General features: G+C 41.0%; 1 protein-coding gene across 1 annotated transcript; it reads right to left on the bottom strand.

Moving 5' to 3' along the window:
* Positions 1–12: 12 nt before the first annotated feature.
* On the bottom strand, positions 13–15598 carry stx17 (syntaxin 17). The gene is made up of 7 exons (XM_033640317.2): positions 15404–15598; positions 13548–13756; positions 13378–13443; positions 10107–10433; positions 8568–8618; positions 5684–5770; positions 13–2709 (listed from the first exon to the last, which is right to left on the bottom strand). Exons 2-7 carry the CDS (start codon positions 13668–13670, stop codon positions 2455–2457), a joined length of 909 nt encoding a protein of 302 aa, XP_033496208.1. The 5' UTR covers positions 13671–13756; positions 15404–15598; the 3' UTR covers positions 13–2454.
* Positions 15599–20267: the final 4669 nt, after the last annotated feature.

The following is a 20267-nucleotide window of genomic DNA, read 5'->3' as shown; positions in this document are numbered from 1 at the left end:
CTGACATCACCGTTGAAAACAAACATTTTATTTGGCAGAAAACCAGCAGCAGTGTCATCAATACATGGCAGGTTCTCCCACTCCAGTCCCTGAAGTGATGTGGCACTTTGGCGCTTTATGTGCAATTTTGCTCTCACACTTGTCAGAAACAACTCAGTACCTATACACAGTATAACTTGTACAGACACTGAAGCAGAACCACTTTAATTTACATTAAATGTAAAACCACAGTGACGTTGGGCGCAAAAACCTTTTCTCAATATCATCTTTCTTATTGCAGTCTCAGTAGTGCAGCCATTCACATTTGGACATTTTCTGTATAAAGGAACACTGAGGCATGATCACTGCTGAACAGAAACCCTGGTGAGAAAGAATAACCTGAAAAAAGATGCTAGCTTATGAAACAACAGGCCTCATTCACTCAGGTGCATGGAAATGTTCTTACTTTGCGCACAAAATAAGTGTATGCAAAATTACAATCAGATTCATGACACATGCATCAGTGAATCAGAATCACTCTAAATTGACAGGCGTGTGCCCTATTTGCAATCAGCATATGGCCACGCCCCCATTTCTTTACATAGGAAATTTGTTTGCCTTGAGGTGGATCACAGAGAAAGCGATGAAGTTGATTCTTAGCAGTCAGAAACAGCTGATGAGCCATTCGTCACTCTCTTCAAACATGTTATTGAAGATGTGCCCTCTCCTGAAGGCACAGGCTGCAGTATCATCTGGCAAGGCTGCATATCCTAACACCTGCTCGGAGGTAAATCAGATTTTTTTTATGTACCCTTTACATATGTGCAATTTTATGGCACTAGAAATTGGTGTAATGAGCCGTCAAGTCAATAAAAATGAAAACAACAGTTGACTCTAACTGGCTAGTCCAGTGGTTCCCAACGGGGTCCACTCGGGGTCACTCATGGTCCCACTTTTGGACCATGACCTACCAGTTGGGAACCACTGGGCTACGTGACCCGTTATGCATGTTATCTATAGGTTAATTTTGCTACTCTTCAATCAGTTTGCTGCACAACATCCAGGTCTGGTGGCTTATTTGGCGATTACCCTTGTTAACGCCATCCCAACCCAACAGCGTTGCTGTGGAAACATGGTGCCCACCGTCTGCCGTCCCCCAAGTCTCCCTGGTGAGTAAGCGGCTCAATTTTAAGCCACAAACCCTTTAATGGTATTCCCGGGGTCATTGAAAACCTGGAAAAGTCACAGAATTTCACAATCACATTTTCCAGGCCTGGAAAAGTGAGTATCATTGAAAATTTTGGTTAAGTAATAAAACTGTTGCGTGTAATGAAATTGTTACAGTAATATTGCTTAGACAACCATCACATAGTGCTACACAACTGCAAATTTATCATCTGTAGCCGTCAATTTAACAGAGCTCTAATGACCCCCGATGTCTGACAGTGTTTTGTTCACCATCACGCACGTTTCTCCATTTTCTGTCCAGCTAGAAGGAATTATGTTTGACTCTGATATGTCCTTTAAAAGTCATGGAGAAGTTTTGAAATTTCATCCACAAAAATATGTGGGAACCCTGCCTTTAGCTTTGTTACCTACTGTTAGCGCCGTTAGCAGTGGCTATACAGCTAACGATGCTAACTTAGTTGACAGTGCTAAAGGGGTTTGGCAGCTCAAAATGAAGCCACCTGCTCACCAAGGCTACCTGGGGGAAAGAGTCACAAACCCCCCTTACCACTGTCAACTAATGTTAGCACCAGGAGAGTGGGCAGTGGGCATGTTAATGCAGCTAGCTTCCTTTCTGCCACCAAAGCCAACGGAAGATAAAATAAAAAGCAGCATATTTACATCAACAAAACACTGACACTAACATTTCTTTGAATTCTACGTTTTCTACGACACCTGGGCCTTAATCAGTTGGGCATACGCATGGTCTGAAGCAGCTCTAAATTTGTTTGCGGAATACCAGCAAATGCAGGTAAGAAAATATGAATGAATCCCAGCTTTGTGCATAAAACGTTTGTACGCACAGTTTAAGCACAGATTGTTTGTGAATGAGGCCCGTGTTCTTATTCGTGATAGTATTTGACAGAACGGTTGTGTACGACTTGATTTATTTGGTGCCAAAGCAGTCACACTGAGCCAACTGGACACGTAAAGATGTAGTGTATATAACTACTTGGCTGTGTTCAGAATAAAATGTCAGTAGTCGTGTGTATAAATGAGATTAGTATCCTCACAGACAATCCATTCACACGCCAACATCAAAGTATCTGACTCTTAAATAAAGCTGTTATGACAGAATTGTTTTACGACAGTGCTCGGTAACAGCAAAGCTCAGTGAAGTCTCGAGTGTCTTTAAGGCAACGTGACACCGCCTGCAGGCCTGGTTTGTGCTTCTGACTGGTCAGTCAACCGTGAAACCTCGGTGATTAGTCAGCACCTGAGGTCGGAGGAATAACCAGAACTGCTGGGTCATTTGTCCTTGTTTGACTCGGGCTCTGGTGGTGCTTCTGGACGCGGTGCTGTCAGTTGTTTCATCTGGATATCCACTCGGGCTTTGCGGTGTTTCTGGACCAGGTTGCCACCCGCAAACCCCAAAGCGCCCCCTCCCAGAGCAGCAGCCACCCCTGCCGCTTTGAAGCCAGCCAGCAAGCCCAGTGGACCTGCTATTACACCGCCAAGCAGCGCCCCGGCAACCGGCAACACCGCCAACTTGTAGCCCACCGCCTAGAGAGACAGGACGAAGAGACATGTTCTAGTTTAATTTAACATCCTCACACACACACACACACACACACATACACACACCTTTGGAGGCATTATTACTTTGTGGCTTCAAGACAGTCTGCGATAGAGTTGGACGTGTCTATCCTTTCATGATCACACATCGACCCGCGGAAGGAGGAAGAAGAAGAAAAAGACACAAACAAGCCTGCATGTGTAAATGTAAATCAACGCTTCCATAGCTGCATCAAAGAGTTTTCATTATCTCCATTTAGGAGAAATCAGAGAGATGCGGCCTGTGTGTTATTACGGCTGTTATCATCAGAGTGGAAGGTGCTCTTTGCTGATGACAATTAATGACACGCACACACACACACACACACACGCAGGGACACACACTTGATTAACACTTCACCATTAAATTAATCTAGTTCAAAAGCTAGCATTGCTTGTCCACACCCCTGTGGCAGTTGAGGGAATTTTAATTTCATCTGAGCCGAGTTAAAAGGACTCTGGGCACAGGTTGTAGAGGGTGGAGGAAATGTGAGTGTGCGAGTGTGTGTGTGTGTGTGTGTGTATGTGTAACGCTGTTTGACCTGATGACAGATTACAAGCTTTCAAACACGTTAAAACATCTGACATCCCTCTCATCTGCTTTATCTCTCACCACCCTCCACTGCCCTGTATAATGTGCAGCCCAGTGCATCTACCAGCAACCTTACAGAGAGGTCAACCTTTGTTTGTGTCGCCGGTTGGGTGAATTTAATTTAAAATAAGCATTTCAAAAGAATATTTCATTATATGCGGCATTTATTCTATAAATGATGGGACTAAAGTACAAACTGGGGAAGGTCCAGTGTGAGATTTAGGGGAATATGTTGGCAGAAATGGATGACAGTATAATAAGTTTGTTTTTAGTTGAATTGTCGTGTTTTTTGTCACCCTATAATGCTGTGTTTATATCTACGTAGTGAGCGGGTCCTCATCCACGGAGTTCGCCATGTTGGTCTACAGTAGCCTAGAATGGACAAACCAAGCACTGGCTCTAGGTTGGCTATTCGTGATTTTACACACGCCACGAGAGTGTCAGAAACACTGATTTTTTTAACATGAAACTGCTTCATTCAGTGTTTTTACCAGTTTAAATCACCAGGTCTGTTTGTTTGGAGAGGAAGTAATTAAGTAAAATGTTTTTAAATAGAATTCACACTACACAACAATACACAAAATTTGAAAAAGTACAGCTCTGGTGTGTACAAGTTACCCAAATGCTTGTCTTAACAGGTGTGTCTTTAGTCAGCTTTTAAAAGAAACCACAGAGTCAGCAGATCGTGCGGGAGCAGGCAGAGCATTCCAAAATTTAGGTGCTACAGCCGCAAACGCGCTCTCAACACGTGTCTTAAGGCGATTGCGAGGGACAGACAGCAAATGAAGTGTATTTGATTGAAGAGAGCGAGCTGAAGAATTCGGGGGAAGCAGTTCAGCTATTTAAGAGGGAGCCTGATCGCGTATTGATCTGTAAGTAAGAATGAGGATTTTGAACTGGATCCTGAACTCAACAGGGAGCCAATGAAGGGATTTCAGTGTTGGGGTATATGAGAGCATCTATGTGATCTAGTTAGTAATCTGCCAGCAGCATGCTGGATTTGAAGAGACCTCTGCAGATAATTTGGCTCACTGTAAAAACTATCTGAACGTCTGGATCTTAAATTATTACAGAAAAAACACACATTAGCAGCATTAGCTCACATTAGCTCGTCCGCAACGAGCCGAACAGCGACGCAGAAACACTAATGTGAAACTGGTTTATTCAGTGTCTGCACCAGCTTAAATCATCAGATCAATATTATATCCGAGCTGCTGGGTGATCTGAAGCAATACTGTCCTATATGTGGTTGTTGAGAAACTACACTGATAAGATGTTCTTCCTTTTTGGCAGCGAGCTAGCTATGACCTGGAGGCATGACATGGATTTCATTGGTCAATAAATCCGCTGAAATCAAGGTCTATTCAAACCCACAAAATCAGCTTTTTAAAAACACAAAATAAAGCAGTTTCACCTTAAACATCTGTGTTTTTCCGACGTTGTTCGTATTGTTGTAGAGGGGGTGCTAACTATGCTGGCTGGCGAAAATGCAACTGGCCCTATCCAGAGCCAGTGTTGGGGTTGTCCCTTCTGGGCTACTGTAGAAACATGGCAGAGCAACATGGTGATCTCCGTAGACAAGGACCCGCTGCCTATGTAGAAATAAACGGCTCATTCTAAGGTAACAAAACCACAACAAGTCTTATTTTCAGGCGACTACACATTGAAGAAAACATACTTAATATATCATAATCCCTTTCTGCTAGTATTCCCCCCCCTAAATCCTACATACTGGACCTTTCAGTGGTCACACAGAAAGCTGAAAGTAAAGTTGGAAAATGTCACAATCCTTGGTAGGAAACTATTTGTACTGGTGCGTGCGTGTGTGTGTGTTGGAGATTAACAAAAACAGGTGATTCATTCTGAGTATTACAGACAAAAAGTTCAACATTTCAAGTGCGTAATATGTGTGAAGGGCACTGAGTCGTCCTTCTGAGTTACACTCAGTGTGTAAGAGTGTATTGAATAGATAATGGAAGCCCAAATGCTGCTCCTGAAAAACTATTAAACAGTCATTCAAACCTCTCCTTAATGCTACGCACACACACACACACACACACACACACACACATAGACCCTCTCTTGTCACCCCTCTCATCCTACCTCTCTATCACTCCTCCTCCCCTCCACTCCTCTCTATCCCTCTCCTCTCTCTATTTCCTTAATTGCAGCTTTCCTCCGTATTCGAACGGATCAATAGGGACAAACGCTGTGGAATGGCTGGGAGGCAAAGTGCCATCGATCTCCCCATCTCCCAAACACTACACACACATCAGATCACCAGGACACACACACTTACACACACACACACTCACACACACACATACACACCTTCCCCAGGCTCTTGGTCCCCTCCTCCACGTTGGCAGCGGCTGTGTTGACGTTGTCCTCTATGCTGTCAATCTTCTCCTGCTGGGACTGATGCACAGGGGTTAGACACACACACACAAACACATATTAACACACGCACACACTAAAGCGAGCACATTCACCTACATAAACACACATGTGAACAGAAACCACCTGTCGTGTATTAAGTTTGTTTTTGTCCAAATTCTGCTCCACGGCACAAGTTAACAAGGGAAGGGTGTGTAATAAGTGTGTGTGGAGGTTGCAGGTTTATTCGAAGGAGATTTCATTGGGGGTGGGGTCACAGTGTGTGTGTGTATGTGTGTGTGTGTGTGTGTGTGGCATTGTGTAGCTCTCATGAAATATTCAGAGTGGCAGCTGTCTCTCTCCATGTGAGGGCTGGATGGACACAGTGACCAAACAACAAACCAGAGCCACTTTCTCTTCTCCTCTTCTTCTTCCTCACCTTCCCTCAACACCACTTCTCCGTCTTTCACCTCCTCGCTCTGAGCAAAAAGTTATTCTACAGATTCAGGTCTGAGGCTGTTGTAAAACTTCTCTTACACATACCCACATAAAAGCCTCCTGTCATTTTGGTTTCAAAGATTTTAAACCTGTTGTGACTGAAGACGACCACGCGCCGCTCAGATTCCCAGATCACATCGTCTTTACAGATTCCCCAACATGTTAATACTGCAACTAACACTTATTTTCATGGTGGACTCCTCTGGACATGACTTTATTCTACCTAATTAATAATATAACTGACCGCAGCACATCCTGGTCATTTAAATGTAATTATGTCAACCAAGGTGTGTGGGTTTGTTGTTTTTTTCTTTTTGTTTTGTGTCTGAAGTTGTGACGCCTGCTGTTCTAATGTTTCGTTAAGGTAGTTCAAAAACAATTAAAAAATTATCTGTACATATTCAGAGCTAGAGTTATGCAACTATTAGTCACTTAATCAATTAGTCGATCAAAAGAAAATTTAATCGACAATTATTTTGATTGTCGATGAATGGTTTCAGTTATTTTTCAAGTAAAAATGTCAAATATTTGCCTTTTAAAAGTGAGAATTTGCTGCTTTTCTTTGTCATTTATGACAATAAATTAAGAGGTCGTTGGGTTGTGGAGTGTTGGGTGGATAAAAGGAGTAATTTGAAGACGTCAACCAGCAAATATTTGACATTTTTGCTTGAAAAATGACTGGGACAATTGAAAACAACTGTAGTGGTGTGCAGGTATCTCCTTTGCCGTTCTTTCTTGGTTGTCCATTGTAGCAACACGCCAAAGGTAAACTATTTTGTTGCCCTAAGTTGGCGCAGTTTCACAGCAACTCTAAAACTTTGCAGATAATAAATTAAAAAAGAGAGAAAAATGACAAAAAAAGATGATTCAGTTGCTGTTTCATTTTCGGTTAATTAACTAATGGAATAAATGATCAGCTCTAAATGATGAGTTTAATATTTACCCATAATGCTGTCACACATTTAGAGTGTGTACGAGTTTCAATGGAAATTTAGTAAACTTATTAAAGTGAAAGCGAAACACTGGCTGTCCAAACTGTCTCAATCTGAGACTATGATAATTCATACACGTCTCCAATACCAAACTCTAACTGCTGAGGAAACTGTGTGGTTGGATTGAAAGCTCAATTAAATGGACATTTTTTTCTAATTTAATTTTACCTCATGATCTCGTGACATTTGCCCAAACGATCAAATTCAGTAGTTATCAATGGTGAAAGCTAGTGCTCAAAGCTAAAATATTAATTAAATTGTGCATATTTCAGTTTTGGTAAACAATACAGTCATTTTTGGGTAAAAATTTCTAAAAATAAAAAGATATTTTGCTTCATTGTTTTTGCTTTATATTATGATATAATATCCTCTATTTTGAACGTATGGTGAAATGAAATAAATTCATTCAAATAAACTGAAAACTTAAACTGTGTACAAGCTTCTAATCAAACTGAAAAAGCAATTGTAAGATATTAAACACATCAGAGTCTGGTTACTTGTTGACATTTTCCAGAGTAAATAAATAACATAGGAAATACTTGATAAATCATTCCATCATTTAAAGACTGTATTTGTCAGTTTAATACAGCACCATCACATCACAGGCTTCTGATCGCGCGGCTCTAGAAGACACATTAAGTCAAAAACAAACAGATAAGAACACAGACACCGGAACAGCCGCTAACATGACGCATGTACAGACACAGAAACAACCACACACTCACACTCAGTATTTCCACTGTGGCTGAGCGCTGGAATATTACTCCCTTAACAGCGTCTGTCACCCTTGAGACACCACAACAACATGTCTATGCTCTTTCTGGCCCCCACCTCATGACTCTGTTTTTTTTTTTTTGTTTTATTTTTTACCATAACTACATCTTCACTCTCTCTTTCTTTTGCACCGTTAATGACTTCTTCACCCGGCCTCCCTGCTTCTCTCCCTCCATCCCTGAGGATAGAGTGATAATCTGAGCCGTCTGTTCTCCACCTGCTCCGATGTATCCATTGTTCCCCGCCACTCCCCCTGTGGACAACCCGCCGTCCTCTCCCAAATCCTCTCTCTCGCCCTTGTCTATTCCTCAGTCTCTCCTCCTGCCTTGGTGAAGGGCCTCTGGGGCCCCTGGCAGTAGTCCTGAGCCGATCTGTGTAACCTCCTCTCAGAGGAGCCTTACCAGGCAACACGAGCACACGCCGTCAAATACGCACCACTTCCTGGAAACGCTATAGGCAAACTGCCTCTGTCACATTGTTTTCGTTCACGGGGGTAGCCGTGCACACATGTGGACAGAGAAATGTGAATGTAGCAGCCAGGAAGTACACAGCAGAGTTGAGTTGATCATACTCACATGGACGAGCAGAGAGAACTCCGTCACCAAACCGCTCAGTTCCTTCAGATCCTGAGAGACAAAAAAATTATTTAATTTTGACGCTTTTCACACAAATCTCCAGCTATAGTTCCTCCAATCTGTCGGTGCCTGAGACTGACAATCACATTAACTAATGACAGCGCATATTAATTTGTATTGTATGCATCACAGTAGAGCCGCATGAAATAAGGGCGTCCGTAGGAACAGGCAAGAGGGGTCAATTGCATTAGATGATCTCGCAATAGCGATGAATAATGCATGTAACCATAGCAACGTTTAGCACAGCCCAAGGCACGAAACTACTTTCTTGTACTTTGCGTTTAATGCTTTGATTGTAATTCAATGTAGGCCTTTTTACGGAAAACAGTTTGATGTCCCAGCAGGAAAGGCACAGGTTTAAATAATGAAATTAATGATGGCTGGGTTCCATTTAGCTGCTTTGGTTTCCGGGTCCTGATACTGCTCCTGCTGGCTCACTGTCACAGATCACAGGGATACTTAAATAGAGCAAAGCTAATGTGAAAGGGATACTTCACCCCCAAAATGACCATTTGTAAATCAGTTAGTCATACAACAACAGCTTTTCTTACATGCCTCCACGGAAAACAGTAAACATACTGATTTACTGATTGATCGGGCAGCACTTTTAATAACAGCAAAACTATATAAAGTTTACAAACATGTCTCATTTATCCAGTTGTATGCTCAGTTCTTAGATTATACTAGACAAGTTGTGTGAGAGTTTGCAAACAATGTGGTCCCCAATTAATCAATCAATCAATCAATCAATCAGGATATTTACTGTTTTCTGTAAAGACATGGGGGAAAAAGCAAAGTTGTCTTCATGAATTCAAGGTAACACGTCATGACTAATTGATTTGCAAAGGGCCACGTTGTGGGTGAAGTATTTCTTTAATGTTATTAATGACACAACTGTGCGTTTCCTCCTACGACAAGTCAAAATATCTGCTGTGAAGAAGACCTGTTGTTTGAGGTTTTGCTAAACTTTCTGTGCAGATAACTTTCATAACAGTTCAACTGTTATTCAAGAAACATTTCATTCTATGCGGTTTATTTTGGATTTCCTTCTCTACCCATTTATAAGAGGTAAATCGTAGCAGCATTTCGGGGCAAAGTTTTATTGTTTACAACGGTTAAAGGGAGTTTAATGATGCTAAAAGCTCCAGGCTAAAATAATAAATTCCCCTCCTTTGTTTAGAATCAAAGAAAGACAAATATATAGTAAACATGGAGGACAATGCTATGTTACAAGAGCCAAGATTTGGGCCTGAAGATCTGATCCTTGTTTAATTTCATATTTTACAAGAGGAAGTAAAGCTTTTTTAACTAAAACCTTGTCTTGCATCTCAAGAATATTCTGTACACCTTGAAAAAAGGGTCTATAACACAAAAGCAATGAGCAACAAGACCAGATTTACTTCAAAAAAATAAATTACTCTGAATTTAAGATAAGTATAAATAGAGTATGACATGTATGTTAAGGTCCCACCCTCATACCTCTTCCAGGTTGTCCCAGGACTCAGCCGCACTCTGATCAGCAGGGATTTCTGGAAGCTGGAGCTGCATTTGCCTGCCAAACGCTGGCTCCTCGCACACATCGTCATCTGCGTGGAGACTGCTGGACACACAGCTGGACGGCTGAGCGGCAGGTGGTGTTGCCGGCACAGGCTGAGGCACGGGGTTAGAGTGCAAAAGCAGGAAGTCTTGTGCGGCGGCTGACGCCCTGTCTCTGACCGGCTTGACGAGCGCATCCAGAGCGGCGGCGTCTTCAGCACGGACCCGTGCGCACAGCTTCTCCATCTCTCTTATGTTAGCTCTCAGCTGCTGCAGGGGGGAAGACAGGAAGGAGGTTTCTCAGTAAGATTGAGGATAATGTCTGATAAATGTCAGAGGGAGACAGACAAGGAGTAAAATGTAAGGTACTGGGATGCTTGACTTGAGGAGACACATGGATAGACAGAAGGGCGAGTTAAATCTAGCCCTCACAGCAAAAACACACAGGTCACAGATGAGACAAGGCACACAACCACTTATATTAATTTACACAAAACAATTTCTCTCTTAACACAAGTTAACGATTTACACCAGGGGACATAAAATCAAAATGATCCTTAACTTTAAATCTACATGTAACTCATTTTAAATCCACAAAAAAATAATACTTCTCTTCATTTTGCCCCAGTTGAAAGGGAGTGTTCATGCTGACAGGTTCAACATCCCCGTAAACTCTTCTCGTGATGGGAAATGTGTGTGTGCGTCGGGATGTGGGCTTAATAAGCTTCACATATGAGGCTGGGGACCACAAGCCCCCTCATCCCACTGTGCCCTGAGGGTGACAGGAGGATTACATCCCAGCCATCAGCCCTGCAGGCCGCGGCCCGACCCGGCTCAGGGGGTCAACGCACTGCCAATAACACATTCTGCTAATCACACAACATGAATAAACATACATGCATACTCTCGTCCTGGTGCACATGAATCTGAAAAACACACTGATTAACAGCGAGACAGTCAGGTCAGGCACGTGTCAGCCTACAAATTAACCGTGAGCGTACGAAGCTCAAACACACAGACAGAGCGACCAAACACAGACTCAATAGTAGATATTCATGATAAAACAGTATTGACTCCGCTCCCCTGTCGCACGCTGTTTGCTGTGGCTGGCTGCTGTGGTAAAGGTGGGGGTACTGAGTCTGGGGTTTAGCTAGGCACTAGGCTAGTGGGAGTAAATGTCAATCAAAAAGTAGGGGGAGGGACTGCAGTCTGTCTTTCTGGGAGGAGGGACGAAGGATGAACAGACTGAAAAACATTAGTTCACCTACTATCTATCTACCTACCTACGAACATCTGTCCATCTTCCTTGGATATAGAACATAAGCACACATGCACACACGTCCAAAGCAGAGTAACCCTACTCTGGATTAACACCGTGAAGACACAGGAAAGCACTCTGTGTGTGTCCCTGGAGTTTGCAGGGTAATGGTGAGAGGATGGGTTTGTGCCTGTTTGGAGTTATTTCACCTTGAGAGACATGGTGGCTTCCAGGCAACAACATCCTCTGAGACATTTCACACCCACCATGTGAACAAGACTGCAAGTACTAACACACAAGAGATGGTCCGTTTGAGGTCTGGTAGCAGCTCTTTTCTTGCCCTGATTTCTAAGAGTGAATTTCTATACAGAAAGTTTATGTAGTCATCAATAACTGATCTAGATTTGATAACAGACCAGTGTTTTTCAAGCAAGCTTGTCCTATGTGAACAGATTTGCCTTAGTTATTCTATTTGCTTTCAACCACATCTCTTTGCCGTCATCAGATGGAGTGGCTCAGTTGTCACAGTGATGGTTTAGTTGTTATGATGTCACCTTAAAAAGGAATTTTGTCTGTGTAATAACAAGGGGTCATATATGGCGGTGCAGCAGGTATTTTGGACCTTGTGTTGAGAGTGTCAAGCTGCTATTTTTTCTGTTGATCTAACACAACATTTACCGTGCTCATTGTGGCGTGGCAGGGTTCAGCTGCTTTGTACGTCAGAGCAAGAACACAGTACAACAGTGGACAGCTCTCTCCTTCGCTCATATATTTAAGGGGTAACCTCAGTATATTCCAATTTGGACACTTTTTTTCCTATGTTTTTGTGTCTAAGCGAGAAATCATTTTTGAAATAAGTCCAGTATTGAGAGAGACCACTGCAGCCAATTGAGCACCATCAATTTACATCCACTAAAAGTTTTTGCCACCAACAGTCTCAGATTATTATTATAAATGTCTGACAACATTATGGAAAGAGTAAGACCTTTTTTGTTCAAAAAATAAACAGCCCCAAAATTGGCATCACCAAATCTACCAGACTCCATCAGAACAAACAGCAATTTAAGCATGTATAGAGCCATCATATTTTCACATGTAACTGGATGAATTACGATCTCATTTCAACGAAACCAGAGTTGGTGATACCTGGATTAGTGGAAAGACAAACCAAGATGGTTTTGTGTTTTTTTTTTTTTTGTTTCTGTCGACTTTGAATGAAATGTGTTTTACTAAGATAAAATTACTATTTATTTAAATGGAGTCTGGTGGATTTGACAAAAGCGATTTCAGGGCTCTTTCTGAACAAACAAAAAAGACCTTACTCTTTAACAAAGAGGTCTTCCTCTGCGGGGGTCCTTTCTATAATGTTGTCAGACACTTGTAATAATAATCTGAGCCTGTCAGTGGCAAAAACAAACACTTTAAGCCTGTTTTGTAGTTGCTGGCTGCACTGTTTTGTCTCAATACTGGACCAGTTTCAAACATTTTGGACACAAAAACATAGGAATATAGGGTCCAGGTTGAAAAATACCACAGTACCCTTTAACTGGATGAAGACGCCCTTCACTGTCCTGCCACTGGGTTTAGGTTAGATTTCAAACTGGAAACACTTAGTTACCTCAAATCAGGACACATCAAGTTTCTCCAGAACTGAGCTCAGTGTCCAGACAGTTTGAGACAAAAAATATACTATGCAGTTGCAGGGTCATGCTTGTTCAGGAATTTCAAGAGGCAGTGATTCACATCATCATCCAAGCAATGCTCTCACTCACACATCTGCCAGGCTCTGACTTGATTATAGTGTTGACAAGGACGCTGTTTGTTGCAGATGTGTTGTGAATTTGTTCCACTGCTTACTGGTTGATCATATTGGGGCTCACATCCTCCGTTTCACAAATTAACAAACACACACAAACACTTATGCTGTTTTTAAGTTCATAGAGTGTTATCGTATACCTGAACAGTTCTGCTGGCATTGATATGCTCCAGATGAAGCCGCTCCCATTGCTGGCTTTGTTGGTACTGCGAAAATGAAGGGAAAACTATGTGTTATCTATCTGTGGACCGGAAGTAAGAGTGTGGATGTGAGAGTGCCATCATGTGTCCAGCCAGATTTCAGCCGTCACCTTCAGTATGTTATTGTGGTGTTTCTGCAGCCTCTCCAGGTCCGTGGGTAGAGCCACTTTAATGAACTTGTGGATCGGTGCCTCCAGGCGCCTCAGTGTCAGCTTGTTGCCTTCCTCTGCCATGTGTCCTGCTGACTGCCCACAGCCAACACCTCTTTGTAACTTAGACACTGCACCTGCTCAGCTTTATCTCACTGCCCCCACACACACTGTAAATACCAGCAGAGTATGATTTTAATAAATACATAAATCAAATGAATAAACTCAGTGACACATGCGGGTCTGCCCACACATCTAAAACTGGCACCTCCATAAGACTAATACATTTTTTTTCTTGCCAGCATCCTTGGAGGGAAAGAGTAACTGAAGTATTACTACTTACATCATACACTGACGGTATAACAGCTAGGCAGGAACTACAACTCGATCAATCGATTAGAAGGCAGCAAAGTAGTCAACAATTTGGGGAATCTGTTGAACTTTTAAGTTCGGCTGCACAATTTCCAAAAATAAATCCTACTGCAATTATTTCGACAGATACTGCAACTGTGATATGAGTTGTCATGTTAGTTGAAATAGCAATTTTTGCATTTTATCTTCACTGAAAATTATAATAGTGCGATTTTGCTGGGGTCTATATCAAACAAACATGCTCTCGTATGTCTGGAATATGATTTGTAGGCCAGGGCATCTCTGTAGCACTGCAATGCTTCATTTGTGATCATATGTTATGACAACATTTTACTTTAATAAAAAAAAAAAAAAAAAAAAAAAAGCAGCTCCTGAAATCTGGATATCGCACTTGGCTATATTGCTATGTCAATAAACAAAGCACAAGCATACAAAAAATATATTTTTGGCAGGTACATAGATGAGGAAAGGCTGTGTTAGGGTAGTGCATACTTATTTTGTAACACTGGGTGGTACCTAGACTGTAAATAAACTGGGCCTATTATTTATTTAATTGGGTGGTAAATAGACTGGGGGTAGTTGTATATTAGTTGTAAATAAATTTGGGAATTTGTTGAAATAATACAATTTAAAAGAAGAAATGTAAGAAAGGGGTAGTGACATGTAAGTTTCTCTTCTACCTACTCCTTTTCGAACACTGTTTTTATTATTTTTGGTTCAAAATAAAGTCATTTATTTTCATAATATTTTAATTAATCATAAAGCCTTACTTTTACGTCTTTCATCAAGCATCCTCTCATTCAGTTTCCAGCTTCTCAAAAGTGCTGCTTTTCTCTGTCATATCATTTTAAATATGGGGTTTGGGATTGTTGGGGTTAATTGCTGGACAGAACAAGCAACTTAAATACATCACCTTGGGCTCTGAGAAACTGTGACTAACAATCAGTTAACTGAAAAATAATTGACAATTTAATTGATAATGAAAATCTTTTTGTTGCACCCCTACATGACACTGTGCCATGTAAATGTCCATTATACTTTATGATTCTTCTACTGTTTAGTCACTGAGGGTTATTTATCTTAATGGCTATTAAATGCTGAAGCTAATATCAAGTCATTTAAAGTATTCTGTACACCCCAGTATAGATATAAGTTTTAATATGTAAGTCAGGAAACTTAATCTGAGTGGGAGAGAGCTGGTGACGTATAATTCACACATACGCTTTGTTAACAGTTGGCTAGTTAGCTAAGCTGCTAAATGAACGTTTTAATAGCATAGCATGTAGCTGTTAGCTTAGTTCTGAAGCTAGCAGCATCTTGAGCAGTTAGATAACTCTTAATAGAGTTTAGCTAACTCACTGATTTAGCCAGACCATCTTGTAACACCAGTTTACCAGTCACCTGACAGATAAATGAAACTTAACAGGACATACAGAGACACTTACCACTGAAAACATCAATCCAGGATATGATTTATATTCGTTAAAGGCTGGCATGAGCCTCCATAGTGTGTCGGAAAGTACCGTTTCGCTTCATTTGCTAATTTTCAGCAGCACTTTCGCTTTTTCATTCCTGACACTTGGCTGTTTGTAAACAACTCTCTTCCCAGTGCGTCCAAGAATAGTTTCCGACCTCAACCAGCACCCGCAGCACATTGTGTTCCTCATCACTGTGACCCGTCACCGTACTGTTAAACGACACGTCAGTTTTTTTTGAATCTTGAATAATACTAAAGTGTTTTTTCTTGTGTTGACTACATTTAATGGTGTTGTTTTATACCAGGGCGAAAAAACGTGCAAAAAGAAAAAATGAAGAAGACCTCGTTCAAATGGAGGGTTTAAGTTACAGGAGGCAACTGACCACCAGCTCCTACTATAGTATCATAATTTAATTTTACTCCAAATATTTGATCCAAATACTATGGGTTAGGTTTTTTATGACATATTTTTCTATTGCATACATACAGTATTTTATTTATTTTAGTTACAGGTTTCCACCATATCAAACTTCTTCCTTTAACCAGAGGGACCTTATATCAATTATGTATTTTCCTATTTCATTGTAATTGTATTTCAAAAGCATTTTTCATGTTATATTCAAATTGTTGTTTGATAAATACAATTTTTTTGTAGTATGTGTCACATGGTCTTCTTTGTATTTTAAGTGGGAGCTGTAAATGTGTTAGTGTGACTACATATGTGGTATGTTGTCATCCCAAAACCAGAACCACTTCTACAGTTTTATATTGCAGTGAGCATTTTGAGGTTTAAAAGGTGTTTAAAAAACAATGATAGTGAGAAGACATTCAGAACAGGTTAAAAAGAGAAATTTTTTTTGAAGACACTGATTGAACGGTAACATTTTGACCATATATAGGCCTAACTGAGAGTTGCAACTTTCAACTGAGAAATTTGTATGCAATTTCTTACTTAGGCTCCAAAATAATGATATTATTTGCACACTGTAGAGGATGAAAAATCTCACTATTGCAAATCCCAGTGAAATATGGTCTAAATGTGAACGTTAAAGCAACTTCTACAAATATTTGGTGAAATAACATTCACTTTTGAACCATTTCTGAACCTTTTCACCGGTGACCATAGACTTTTTTTAAATGTCAATGAAAAAATGTTGACCGGTTTTAATTAAACTCAATATAAAATAAAAATGGGCTAAATGGATAAATTATAATAAAAAGGTTTTGGTGTATTCCATCATAATTACAACATTCTGATCATGACAAAGGGAAATGAAATTTACAGGAAGCGCTATAAAACTTCAATTAAACACCCAGTCCCTTTTACTAGCCCCGTGTGGCTACGAATTTTGACAAATAAACACCTGTCTCAATTAGACGCCTAGTCTGGTTGCCAAGCAGTTCGTTTTTTTAATAGAAGTTCTTCAAATGTATCAAAGCGGGTTGTTGGCTACCTCAAATTATGTGTTCATTCCTCGATTACTCTTGACATTATTCCAATTCCTTTAGTCCGAAAGGGTCCTCAGATTGAAAGAATCAAAATGTTTTTTCATAAAAATCAAATCGGTGGTGTTGTGTCGGTGTGTCGGTATGCCAGCTGCCGTAATCCTGGAGTGCTGCAACTTTCTCTGTCTCTGATGCACTGTCTGTCTGAGCTAGATCAAATAAATGATTCATAATAAGGTGACTGTGTTTCCCATCTTTTCTGAAAACCAGTGTTTTGTGACAGGAATTCGAGTCCTGTCCCAAATATAGGCCTGTTGATATTGGGGATTGAAGTAAATAATAGCCCGGGCTATTAATTGACGTTTTACAGTGTAATTGTTAAATGATTAACAGAACTTGGGCAAGTTAAATAATTTCTTTTGTGGCAAGTCAAACATTTCGTGGGTGGGGTTTTGCTGGGGGCCCTTGGACTTCACAACCTCGAAATTTCCAAAATCCTGGCTACAGCCCTGCAGTGGTGTCATAATGTGTGGTTAAAGGTTGTCATTTAAATGACTCTGGGGTCACTGTGTGTGTGTGTGCGTGTGATGACGAAGTGGTATATACGTGTGACCTTTCAAAATGTGTCACAGTTACTCATAAAGGCTAGACTACCAAAAATAACGAGAACATGGTGATATTTCAAGCAGTGGCAATATATTGAAAATTCGTCCTCAGATCACAGCCCTGGTCCCAGCAACACAAAATAATACAGTAATACAGTAACTGTGATTATGGAGAAGAGATGAGTGATTAGATTTAATGTTGCATATTAGCAAATGGTTTTATTTGTTGTCGTTTCTGTTTGGCTTGTCACAGTTGGCTGTATGTGTAAACAGCATCGATCCTGTGGAAAGAATCATGAATGTTTTTGTCTGTGTTGTGTTTGGGAGAAAGACAGAGACAGAGACTTGGGGTTCCCCCTCCTCTACTCTGAGATCAGCCTGCGTGAGTGGGTCTATTGCATGTTTCCACTCCTCTTCTTCAACACCTTTTACCTTTGACATTTAGGCCAACTCCCCACACACTCTTCCCTCAGCGGATGCTCCATGCAAGGGGCCACAGTAAAACACACAGTCCCCAGCGAGAGGGGATTTCCCCTGATGCTGTACACATATTGTGTGTGTGTATGTGTGTGTGTGTGTGTGTGTGTGTGTGTGTGTGTGTGTGTGTGCGTGTGTGCATGTGTGCATTTATTTTTGCTGTCTGTCCACTTCCAGGGGGACTCCCAGAGTTGCAGACTGAGGGGGAAGAACAAAGCTGACAGTGAAAGTCTAAATAGCAAATCATCAAAAATGTTTAGGTTTATGTGTCTGCCTCCGTGTGTGTGTGTGTGTGTGTGTGTGTGTGTGTGTGTGTGTGTGTGTGTGTGTGTATGTGTGTGAGGCTCAGGAGGACTCAGGTGCCATTCGTTTCAATCTAATCCAGGAAGTTTGTCAGCAGGAGAGTAAGCCGGCAGGGAGCTCCGTTCACTTCTTACCTCCTGCATCTTACTGTTTTTAAAGGAGGTGTGATCAACACATCCTGACAGCTCAGCGGATACGGGCCTTTTTTTCACAGCAGACATCTTGACTTGTCATAGTAGGAAAAGCACAGGTGTTACTAATAACGTAAGCCATGACGGTGTGACAGTGAGCCAGCATGCACAATACCAGGACCCTGACGCTGAAGCAGCTAAATGGAACACAGCCATAATTCATTTTTATTATTTACACCTGTGCTTCTCCTGCTGTGACACGTCAAATTCAGATTTCAACATGCTGTGTGTTTTAGTAAACACACAGGTTTCTCGTTCACACGTACACATCTTGATAACATCAGACTTAAAGGGGTCGTTTTGCATTTCTGAATGGATTAGGATTTGACTGTGTGTGTGTGTGTGTGTGTGTGTGTGTGTGTGTGTGTGTGCATATGTATTTGTGTGTGTGTTCTAATGGGACCTCTAATTAAGACTCCGGGGATATCTGCTATCTGTCAGCACTAATCGATCGGCCAGGAGACTGACAGCTCACTATGTGCGTGTGTGTGGACAAGTTTGAGTGTGTGTGTGTTTCAAGCTTGGAGCAGAGCTCTCAGCTTCCTGGTCGTGTTATTTCACTTGTCACTCAGAGATGTCACTGTCGTGGAAATGGGATTAACACGTGTTCATTTGCACACATACAGTACACACTCACACCGCCGCAAAAAATAGTGTGAATTGTCTTTTTCCTGTGTGTTGATCAAATACAGAGATGTCACAATCTAGGACAGGACAGGTGTTCTTGCCTGTCATGCTACACGCAGACACACATGTGTACATACAGAGAAACAGTGTGCACTTCCTTGTTATTATTTACCACTAAATTTTCTACATAAATTAAATAGAAAAACTACAAAATAATTATACTTACCTTGGTTATTATTTACCACTTAAAGCATTTTGTGTTGTTAAACCTAAATATTTTCTTTTATTGGACAGACAGTGGCAGATTTTTATTTTGCAATGTTGGCAGCCATCTATTAAATTATCATTATTGATGGTAATAATAATCCTGATTTTTCAACATGGGGTCCACAACCCGTATGGGGTCTTCAGGGTTATAGCAGGAGGGCCTCCAAATTATTTGATTTGAGTTTGATTCATTACATTTTTTTTTTCATCTTTTGTTTTTAAATTTAAATATGTTAGAAAATACACATTATTAATCCAACATAAAATTAGCAAAGATAAATTAGCCTATTCATTAAAAAAAACATGTTTGAAACTTGCAATCATGTGAGCTAGTTAACGCTAAATCGCTGTGCAGCTAGCTAGCTAACATTTACATCCCATTGAAACATATTGGCCAATTAGCTGTGCTATTACTTTAAGTGTACGGACATAGTGAGCCACAATGGATTGTTTTCTGACTTTTCAAGCGAGAGACTTTGACACACCGTCCACCTGGCGAAAGTGCTAATGCACCTAGCCATGCTACAGCTGCTGCTGACTTAGCAGCTACAGGCAAACGCAAACAAGACCCAATAATATTCAGAGAATTAACCCACGTGCAACTCAGTTTTATAAAGTGTATGTAGTAGAGGGTCCCACTCTGTTCCTGCCTGAAAACTTTGAAGATCCCTGATTAACAATAATAATAATAATAATAATGATCACGGTCATCATCACCATTAAAACTGGAGCGGGGGCAGGGAGAGCTTGCCTAGACGCCAGATCTGCTAGGTCCGGCACTGTAGACAGAATAATATTTAAATTTCTTGGGATTTTGTGTTGTGTCACATCATAGATTTAGTGTCTTCCACACCTGTATTCTCACTGTGACCTTTACTCTGGTGCACTTTTTCTTTCTCTTTCTTTCTCCCACACA

The sequence above is a fragment of the Epinephelus lanceolatus genome, chromosome 10 (assembly GCF_041903045.1).
Source record: "Epinephelus lanceolatus isolate andai-2023 chromosome 10, ASM4190304v1, whole genome shotgun sequence".
NCBI lineage: Eukaryota > Metazoa > Chordata > Actinopteri > Perciformes > Serranidae > Epinephelus > Epinephelus lanceolatus.
The sequence above is the reverse complement of the archived record's forward strand: the minus strand, read 5'-3'. Positions and strand labels throughout refer to the sequence as shown.